This window comes from Macaca thibetana, chromosome 4 (assembly GCF_024542745.1).
Source record: "Macaca thibetana thibetana isolate TM-01 chromosome 4, ASM2454274v1, whole genome shotgun sequence".
Classification (NCBI taxonomy): domain Eukaryota; kingdom Metazoa; phylum Chordata; class Mammalia; order Primates; family Cercopithecidae; genus Macaca; species Macaca thibetana.
This window is the reverse complement of record NC_065581.1, coordinates 30,990,919-31,001,409: the sequence shown is the minus strand read 5'-3', so window position 1 is coordinate 31,001,409 and position 10,491 is coordinate 30,990,919. Positions and strand designations below refer to the sequence as shown.

Here is a 10,491-nt window from a genome sequence, read left to right as displayed (position 1 = left end):
GAGGAACAATAAATGGTGAGCTCAACATAGGGCCTCTGGTCACCTGCAACATGGGGTTGACCTTGGCCCCACTCCTAATCTTGGGGCCAGCGTGGAATCCACCCCTGATAGGCTGGAGTATTAGAATGAGGGGTTGAGTCATCTTCCTCTTCTGCTAGAGGGGCAGAAATGAAGGCACAAAACAGCTCTTCAGTCTGTACTTCCCTCCCGAAGACTGCTAACACAGCATTTTTCATATTTTAGCATTTTTTACATATTTTTTCTCAGAATGTTTCTGCTCCCAATAAGTCATGCCCACATTTGCCTGTCCTTGACTCTAATTGGTCACCTTCCCTTATTTCCCCCCTTCTTCCTGTGAAGCTTTTTCTTTCCCCTTTATCAGCCCTTGCCGGGTTACAAAGCACACCCTGCCCCTGGCTTTCTCAGTTGCTCCCAGATCTGTGATGGCTTCTCCTACGTTATATACATCTTTTTTTTTTTTTTGAGACGAAGTTTCACTCTTCTTGCCCAGGCTGGAGTGCAATGGCGCGATCTCGGCTCACTGCAACCTGCAACATCCGCCTCCTGGGTTCAACTGGTTCGCCTGCCTCAGCCTCCCGAGTAGTTGGGATTACAGGCACACCACCCAGTCATAGCTTACGGACTGGCTCATTCTAGCTATGAGGGAGACTTGACCTAATGAGGGAAATTTATTGGGAAGGATGACCTCCCAATAGGACGGATTACAGGCGCCTGCCACCACGCCCAGCAAATTTTTGTATTTTTAGTAGAGACGAGGTTTCACCATTCAAGATCAGGCTGGTCTTGAATTCCTGACCTCAGGTGATCTGCCCACCTCGGCCTCCCAAAGTGCTAGGATTACACATGAGCCACCACGCCCAGCCTTTTTAATTATTTTATTCTATTTTATTTTATTTTTGAGACAGAGTCTCACTCTGTTGCCCAGGCTGGAGTGCAGTGGCACAATCTCAGCTGACTGCAACTTCCGCCTCCTGAGTTCAAGCAATTCTCCTGCCTCAGCCTCCCAAGTAGCTGGGATTACAGGCACACCACCCAGCTAATTTTTGTATTTTTAGTAACTGTGGAGCTTCACCATGTTGTCCAGGCTGGCCTCGAACTCCTGACCTCAAGTGATCCGCCTGCCTCAGCCTCTCTGTGCCACTGTGCCCGGCCTTCCCACATCATATACATCTCGTCCCATTTCTATGACTTAATAACATCAGCCAAGGGCTGTGCCATTATCCTGGTGCACCCTGCAGCAATATATTTTTCGTCCCTGCAGGAAAAAACTTTTAAGTCCTGTAAGAACCCAAACATAGATGACTTGACTCATTCCTAATTCTTAGAGAAGCCCCTGGGCCTTTTCTGTTGACTGCCAGGAGGTCATCCTTCCCCATAAATTTCCCTCATTAGGTCAAGCCTCCCTCATAGCTAGAATGAGCCAGTCCATAAGCTATGACTCCCTTGTGTCTGCCTTGCCTTAACAAAGATGCTGCTGCAGGTCTGCATGGGTGGTGATGTTACTCATTTTTCCTGCTTCTCCTGTTAAGGAAATATCATCAACCCCTGTGTCCCACAGTCAGGCCATCCAAGCAGCCAGGAGATTCCCTAGGTAGTTGTTAAAGGTCTTTGCAATCTCTAGGAGTTCTGCAGCAGTAGATTCCCTGACAGTGAGAGTCTCCTGTATCAGCTGACCCCATTTTGCTACAGGTGTTAGATTTTGCTTTCCTTTGCATGAGACAGCGAGCTTGCCAATGATCCCCATGCCCCTCCACACCTGTGACTTCTGTGTCATCAGTCTTCCTCTTCATAACAATCCCAGAGATTCCAAGTTTTCATATCCCAGTTGGGCTTTCTTATGAGAGCTCTGATTTTTGGTCATTTCCATGTCCTTCTCCCTAGATGAACAAATCTACATGCTAACGTTTCAATTTTTGTCTCTTGGTCTTCAATTTTGTTTGCTAAGTTGGCTGCGAGGAGAGACGTGGAGAGCTACACGTCCTTTTCTAGTTGCAATTCCTTCTCTAGACATTTAATTTTGGCTTCTGCTGCTAGCTGGACCTTCATTGCCAAAAGAAGCAGCCAACCCACTGCAGCGGCTATTGGCCGCCCTTCCGTACCCCGGTGCACTATGCAGCTTTCGGTTAAAACTGCTCCAGGCCACCAGGCGTTTTCAAGGCATCCCTGCACTCACACAGAGGTGCACAGGTATCGAACAGCTGTGCCGTCCAACCCTACACAGACGTGGCTGCCACCCTAGGATTTCCTTACAGATGCTTCATTCTCCTTACCCATTCCTTGTTCTCCCAGCTCCTGGCTGGGGGATCACCAAATGTTCTACCATGAGCAGGTCTACACAAATCTACCCCTAAAAGTTGAGGGGAAAAGAGATCAAAGAAAGAGACTGACAAATCCAGTTTCTCACAGAGAAATATTAATGGAGACTTCCAAACAGAAGTGATGTCTGAGGTGGCCACGAGATGGTGGATTCCTGCACTCCCTCTCCAAAAAATATCCTTTCTAGACTAAGCTTTTAGGAGAAAACATGTGCAACTGGTCACATCGCAGACTTTCTTGCCGAAACCCATGACTGCTGGGGAAGTTAGACAAGCATCTTTGTGAGACGTTAATTATGCTACAGGCATTGTTTTAAAGCCTTGATGCAGAACACCTTGGTATGGCAGGAGTCAAACACTCGTCATCTGGCCAGGTGTAGTGGCTCACACCTGTCATCTCAGCACTTTGGGAGGCCAAGGCAGGAGGATCACTTGAGGCCAGGAGTTCAAGACCAGCTTGTGCAATAAAGTGAGGCCCTCTCTCTACAAAAAAATTTTAAAAGTTAGCCAGTTGCGGTGGCATACAACTGTAGTCCCAGCTACTCAGGAGGCTGAGGCAGGAGGATTGCCTGAGTCGAGGAGTGGAAGGCTGCAATGAGCTATGATTGCACCACTGCAAGACTCCATCTAAAAAAAAAAAATGGCCATCATGGTGATTTCACTTCAAGATGGTATCACTCTTACCATGCAACAGGCTGTTTTTCTATAGCCGTATTGGTAACATCCAACTCTTTGGTTTGCTGACACTGGAGAAACCCAATAAGTGGTGGAAGATGGAGCAGTTTCTACTGCTGTGAGTTGGGGTGAACCCACCAACAGACTGCTAATTCTCTGCTGAGGGCTCTGTCCCAGGTAGGAGCCCTCCATTACCTTGTGGGCTCAGAGCAACTTAGCCTCCAAAGCAACTCCCCTCTGTCTTCCAAGACCTGGAGGACCCTCTTCCCCGGACTCATGAAAAGGATACGTGCAGCTCTTCTGGGAGGGGATTTATGAGAATCTCAGGTCTTTGCCAAGAGCCTCTTGGAAGATTTGACCTTAGCAGACCAGAAAGTCTTTCCTTTGGGAATCCAGGGAACACTGTCTCTCTGCTCCCCAAGGGAGCACTCTTAGAGAGATGAGTGTCACCAGCTCCTCCACCCTGATGGGTAGTCAGGCCTGGAGCACATGGAAATGCCCTGGGAACCTCAACTTCAAGTGAATATGCCGCCCCCCCCGCTCCCCCTTCACACACACACAGAGCAGGTAGTTGTACCACCTCCACCTCATCCTGCTCTCGGCTCTTCACGTATCACAACCTGATCGCTGTGTACCACAGGCGTCACACACGAGCCCGCAGCATCTTGGCACCCGCCCTCCCTCCTTATCTCTCCCAAGTCAATTTTCCGGCCAACCGCAGTGTCTCAGAGATGCAGGGAACTTGCCTGGGGCAAAAAGGATTAGAAAATGCAGACACACAGATAAGAATGAGGTCTCTGGATTTTACTGTGGAGATTCTGAATGCCAGATGGAGTCCAGCATGGGGGTTTTCTCCTGTAACTGAGAAGTTCATCTCAGAGCTACAGACACCCACCCCGAGGCACGGCACAGCTTCTCTTTGTCATGTGTGTTAAATGAGATGTGTTTATTTCTTAGCTAAACGAGCAATATAGTATTCTCTTTCCAGTGTCTGGTAAAGGCAAGAGAGGCGAGGAATGTCTTCCTCAAGATTTTCAGGATCTCAAACAAAGCTGGGAGGGGTCTCCTGGGATGAATGAAAGGAAACCAGGTCTTGGGTCCCCAGGTCTCTTCCTTCCTGAAGAATGCGGCACTCGCTTCTGGAGCTGCTCAGGGTCCGTTGTTCCTCCCGCTCATCTCCATGGCTATCGAGGATACTGGTCTCCTCCAGAACCAGTTAGGGCTCCACCTGGGCCTGTGGGGGGCTCCACGATTCCCTCCAGGGCCTGGGCCAAGGCCATGGGGGCGGTAGACAGCTGTGTTAAAGATGTTTCTCAGGGACAGGCTGTTTCTCTAGAAAAAGAAGAGTCAATAGTTTCATAATTGTATCCCTGTCTCCCAAGCCTTCACCACAGATGCCTTCTGGAATCTTCTCCCACTTCCAGCCACACTCCTTCCTAGTTCTCCTTCCTCCAGTCCTTTCTGTGGCCCCCTTTTCCTGCAGGTCACCAGCTTCCTCTGCTTTGACCTGCCATTTCTCTGTGTTACTCTCTCCTGATCTCCCTTCCTCCCTACCCACCTCTGACTTGAGACCCCTTCTATTCACAGCCGTTTCCCTGTGTTTCTGCTGCTCCCTCCCCCAGGCATTTTCTTACATATTAGGCACTCACCACACAGAAGAAGAGCCCAGCAAACAGCCCCACGGCCGCCACAACCGAGACCAGCGTGATGAGGAAGATTTCCCATGGCAGCAGGGACCCCCCAGGCTTCGCCCCACTCACTGCAGTAGAGGCACTTGTGATAACTCTGTGGGAAGTTGTGTGCGTCCCAGTCAGAGTGGGTGTTCCAGAGCCTGCGGAGGTCACACTGGACCCAGAGCTGGTGGCTGTGCTGGCCCCACTGGAGGGTGTGCTGGAGTCAGAGCTGGTGACTGTGCTGGCCCCACTGGAGGTTGTGCTGGAGTCAGAGCTGGTGACTGTGCTGGTCCCACTGGAGTTTGTGCTGGTCCCACTGGAGGGTGTGCTGGACTCAGAGCTGGTGGCTGTGCTGGTCCCACCGGAGGTTGTGCTGGACAAAAACTCAGAGCTGGTGGCTGTGCTGGCCCCACTGGAGGGTGTGCTGGAGTCAAAGCTGGTGGCTGTGCTGGCCCCACTGGAGGGTGTGCTGGACTCAGAGCTGGTGGCTGTGCTGGCCCCACTGGAGTCAGGTTGTGCTGGACTCAGAGCTGGTGGCTGTGCTGGCCCCACCGGAGGTTGTGCTGGACTCAGAGCTGGTGGCTGTGCTGGCCCCAGTGGAGGTTGTGCTGGAGTCAGAGCTGGTGGCTGTGCTGGCCCCAGTGGAGGTTGTGCTGGAGTCAGAGCTGGTGGCTGTGCTGGCCCCACTGGAGGTTGTGCTGGAGTCAGAGCTGGTGGCTGTGCTGGCCCCACTGGAGGTTGTGCTGGAGTCAGAGCTGGTGGCTGTGCTGGCCCCAGTGGAGGTTGTGCTGGACTCAGAGCTGGTGGCTGTGCTGGCCCCACTGGAGGTTGTGCTGAACTCAGAGCTGGTGGCTGTGCTGGACTCAGAGTTGGTGGCTGTGCTGGCCCCGCCGGAGGTTGTGCTGGACGCAGAGTTGGTGGCTGTGCTGGCCCCACTGGAGGTCACACTGGGCCCAGAGTTCATGACTGTGCTGATCCCACTGGAGGTCACAGTGGGTCCAGTGTTGGCAGAGGTGCTAGTCCCACTGGGATTTATTGCTGAAGAAATCATATCATGACAAATATATATTGTGTATATATGCTTTCTGCTTACTGCTTGGCTAAATTCATTACATAAATAATTTTATTTAATGCTCACTACAGCCCTATAACATAGATACTATTATTATCACCAGCTGAGATGAAGAAATTGAGGCTTAAAAATGTTGACACTGGACCGGGTGCAGTGGCTTACGCCTGTAACCCAAACGCTTTGGGAGGCCGAGGTGGGTGGATCACCGGAGGTCAGGAGTTTGAGACCAGCCTGACCAACATGGAGAAACCCCATCTCTACTAAAAATACAAAATTAGCCAGGCATTAATCCCAGCTACTTGGGAGGCTGAGGTAGGAGAATCACCTGAACCCGGGAGGCAGAGATTGTAGTGAGCCGAGATCGAGCCATTGCACTCCAGCCTGGGCGACAAGAACAAAACTCCGTCTCAAAAAAAAAAAAAAAAAAAAATGTTGACACTGGCCCAAGTTTACACAGCTAGTGAGTGGTGGAACAGGAAACTGAACCCAGGCTACTGAATCCGCACTTGTGGAGACTAAGCTAAGTCACCCACCTACCCCCAACACCAGAGTTACATCATCTAGTTTTAGTAGTAGGTAAGCTTATTCCACATTCTGCTATCCAAGATACAATACAGATTAAAAGGATTTTAAAAGAATTATAGGACTAGGTGAAACTAGTATATATTGACCAATTTTTTTCTTAAGTAGTATTGCTTCCTTCTTGGAAAATATTTCTCAGAATAATATTCAGAAAACACTTATATCAGAATTACTTAAGGGAGTATGTTGAAAATATTCTTAAGCAAATCATTTTAGACTAAATGAATTAGAGTTTGAGATGGGGTCCAGGAGCCTGCATCTTCATCAAGAAGCCAGGTGACTATATGCATTCAAGTTCCGGGGCCCTTGATTACTATGGCCAAGGCTAGAGAAGAACAAGTTATATGTAGCTCAAATACATAAGAGCTCCCAGGATTAAGGGCTGTAAACCAATGTATAAAGATAGAGGGAAGGCTTTTAACTTCTTGGAGGCTTGGCTGGAGTTAAGGTTATGTCAAATTTTTGCCCTTTATTTCCCTGAAGGATGAAGACATTCGACCTCCCCAGCCTGTACGTGGGAGGCTGACGTGGAATTAGGTGTAGGGGTAGGAGAGAAATTGAGTTTGTAGAATATAGAAGAGTGACATTTTATTTTATGTTATTGTTTATTTATTTATTTGTTTTTGAGACGGAGTCTCCCTCTGCCGCCCAGGCTGGAGTGCAGTGGAGCGATCTCGGCTCACTGCAACATCCGCCTCCCACGTTCAAGCGATTCTCCTGCCTCAGCCTCCTGAGTAGCTGGGATTGTAGGCATAAGCCACCCCACCAGGCTAATTTTCGTACTTTTAGTAGAGATGGGGTTTCACCACGTCGGCCAGTCTGGTCTCAAACTCCTGGCCTCAAGACGTCCACCCGCCTTGGCCTCCCAAAGTGCTGGGATTATGGGCGTGAGCCACCAAGCCTGGCCTTGTGTTATTATTTTATTTTTTTGAGACAGAGTCTCACTCTGTTGCCCAGGCTGGAGTACAGTGGCACCATCTCAGCTCACTGCAACCTCTGCCTCCTGGGTTCAAGAGATTTTCCTGCCTCAGCCTCCTGAGTAGCTGGGACTACAGGGGCAAGCAAACATGCTCAGCTAATTTTTGTATTTTTAGTAGAGACAGGGTTTCATCATGTTGGCCAGGCTGTTCTTGAACTTCTGACCTCAATGACCTGCCTGCCTCAGCCTCCCAAAGTGCTGGGATTAAAGGCATGAGCCACCGCACCCTACCAGAAAAGTGATATTTTAAAAGCAGCCAACCCTTCTTGTTCTTAATATTTAAACCCCCAACCATATCACATAGGTTCTTACCATTTTACAGATGCAGAAATTGAGGCACAGAGAAGCAACTGACCTAAAGTACACAGTTAATAGATGGAGCCATAATTCAGACGTAGGCAACGTGAGACCAGAGACCAATTTTAACCACTGTGTCTGACTGCCTCCTGCGTGACATACATTGTTAGGCTGAAGTGATGAGAGTAAAATGATGATCCTCACGCTATGGAAGAGAAGCAGAGCTAGCCCCAGCAGTGGTCATGTCTCCCCCAACTCCTCAAAGGTTCTCAGACCACCCGCTTTTAAATAAAATCACTTACCGGCTTCTAAATGCAATAGTAGACAAAATGTAAGGAGAACATTTCCTTTCTGCATCTTCATCTGTCTCTTTGTGGCTGGAAAGCAAGATGCCTGGGTCCTAGATGTACCAAGACTTTAGAGGGCAAAGAACAGAGGATTCTTGAGAAAGGGGACTTGAAGGTGAAGAGATAAAGGCTGGTGCTTCCAGGAGCATATGTCTCCTATGTTTGTGTTCCTGGGAAGAATCTTGGGCTCAGGGGTGGGCAGCTGGATGCCTGACTTCCTTAGGCTTCCTCCAGGCAATGTAGTTGCCTCTTTCTCTGTTGTGAAAGAGCTACAGGGGCCTTTATAGCTTCATATGGTCTGGGGAGGGGTGGGGCAGTTGACCTGACAGTCTGTCAACTACAGGCAGGTGACAGAATGATACCAAGCCTGGGAAGGAATAGAGCGGGGGTCAAGAGGAAGGTGAGAAAGGAGAATGACATGGTCACACTAGGCAGGGTGCTGGGCTGGGTTGCAGCAGGAAGTAGAATGGGATAAGGAGATCATGGTTGTCAGAGTGGAAGGGACCCACCCTTTGAAGCAGGGATCGGGTTAGAAACCTGTTCCAAGTCCTGTAGGCCTGCTTTAGCATGAAAGAAGCCCTAATGAGCTGAGCCAAGAGGGTAGGACCTCACATCTCTACAGCAGACAGTAATAGGGGACCCAAAAGAGACCAGTAACTAGGAATCTGGGCTCCTGGGTCATGGGCAGAAGACAAATGGAATGTTGCTGAGTATGCAGTAGGCACTCAACAATGCACATTGAAGTAACAGGGGAAGAGAGATCTAGAAGACATAATGAAGAGAGATAATGAAAACATGTTTGGGGTCTCTGGGGCATGGGAACTGAGGGTGTGGGAGAGTACTGAATATGTCCCCTGTCAGACTCATAGCAGGAGAAGGAGGGTAGGGTCTCCTGCTGACCGTCAACCATAGGAGCTCCCCTCTGTTTTGTTTTTGTTTTCAGAGGGCTCTATAGGAGCCTTTCCACCCTGAGATTCTTCTGATGTGCCTCTGCTTCAGTTCCAAGGGAGCATCTTTCAGGAGAGTACACCCCGCAGGGAGAGACACAGTGACATATCAGGACACAAATCTGATGGGAGGAGGGAGAACAACGGTCCAAGTCCTGGAGGAGCCTTGAATTTTGTCTGGACACTTGGATATGGCCAGCAGAGAGGAAACAGCTAAATGAACGTGACTGAAGAGACCCAAATGAGCAGAGGGTTTGGGGAGGTCTGAGATGGCATCTGTGACCAGGCTGATGGGGTCCCAATATACAGTCTGTATTTTCTGTCTTAGTCCATTGGTGTTGCTATAAAGGAATCCCTGACTTTGGGTAACATAGAGAAAAGAGGTTTATTTGGCTCACGGTTCTGCAGGTTGTACGAGAAGCATGGCACCAATATCTGCGCTGGTGAGGGTTTCAAAAAACTTCCACTCATGGCCAAAGGAGAAGGGGAGCTGGTTTGCACAGATCATATAGCGAGAGAGAGGAAGCTGGAGAGAAGGAATGGAGGAGGTGACAGGATCTTTTCAACAACCAGTTCTTGTGGGAACTAAGAATGGGAACTCACTGCTTTGAGAATGGCACCGAGCTCTTCATGTGGGATCTGTTTCAACCACCCAAACCCCTCCCACCAGGCTCCACCTTCAACATTGGGGATCAAATTTCAACATGAAACTTGGCAGAGTCTAACAACCGTATCCAAACTATAGCAATGACCAAAGTGAGTTGTCTGCATTTCCCCCATCAATGACGAGAAACTTCCTGGAAGACAGAGTCTCTCAGATAGTTTATTTGTAGGCGAACGAGCTTTCCTGACACGCAAGTTCTGTTAGAAGGAAGCTGGCAAACAGGAGGTGGCTGAAGACATGAAGGAGCTCTGAATGAGTGAGCTGGAGAATCAGGAAGGGTCAGCGGTGTGCTGGGAAAGACTCAGAAGTGAGTCTGCCTAGTGGCTGTGATGGGAAGTTTCACAGGCTCAGGTATGTGGGAATGCTCAGTGACAGGTTGGGTCCTGGACTCCCAGCGATCCTTCTGAAGTGCCAGTATTCTGCAGCTGAAAAGCCAATAGCACTCTAAGAATTTTCTTCCTCCAGAATTATTTAGAAACAGAGATCCTGGATTCAAGTCCACAGGCTCAAATTTCACCTTTTAGAGACTACTCTGAAAATTGTAGCATGCATACTTATCAGAGCCTAATGTAATTAATATCTTTACTTGATATCAACATAATACAAAGACCTCAGAACATTTTAATTCGTATTACCCATCTCCCAAGTCATACCCTAACATCATCAAGTATTTTAGTTCCATCTTGTTTTTTAACTTCATGAAAGATTATTGTTGTCTGCTTGCACACCCTCATCCTGAACACAGTCACACAGCTACATTCAGCTGCAAGAGAAACTGAGAAAGACTGTCTCTAGCTGGGTAGACGCATGCTCAGCTGACATTTGAGAGTTCTGTTGTTAAAGATGGAGAATGGGTGTTAGCAGACAATCATAAAGCCGTGACATGATCCAGCAACCCCACTGCTGAGTAGGCACCCAA

General features: G+C 48.9%; 1 protein-coding gene across 1 annotated transcript; it reads right to left on the bottom strand.

Annotated features, from left to right (window-relative positions):
- Positions 1–4,160: 4,160 nt before the first annotated feature.
- MUC21 (mucin 21, cell surface associated) lies at positions 4,161–7,977 on the bottom strand. Its single transcript, XM_050788437.1, is given in 4 exon segments — positions 4,161–4,343; positions 4,661–5,194; positions 5,196–5,722; positions 7,917–7,977. Coding segments are annotated over 4 exon segments (1,305 nt in total).
- Positions 7,978–10,491: the final 2,514 nt, after the last annotated feature.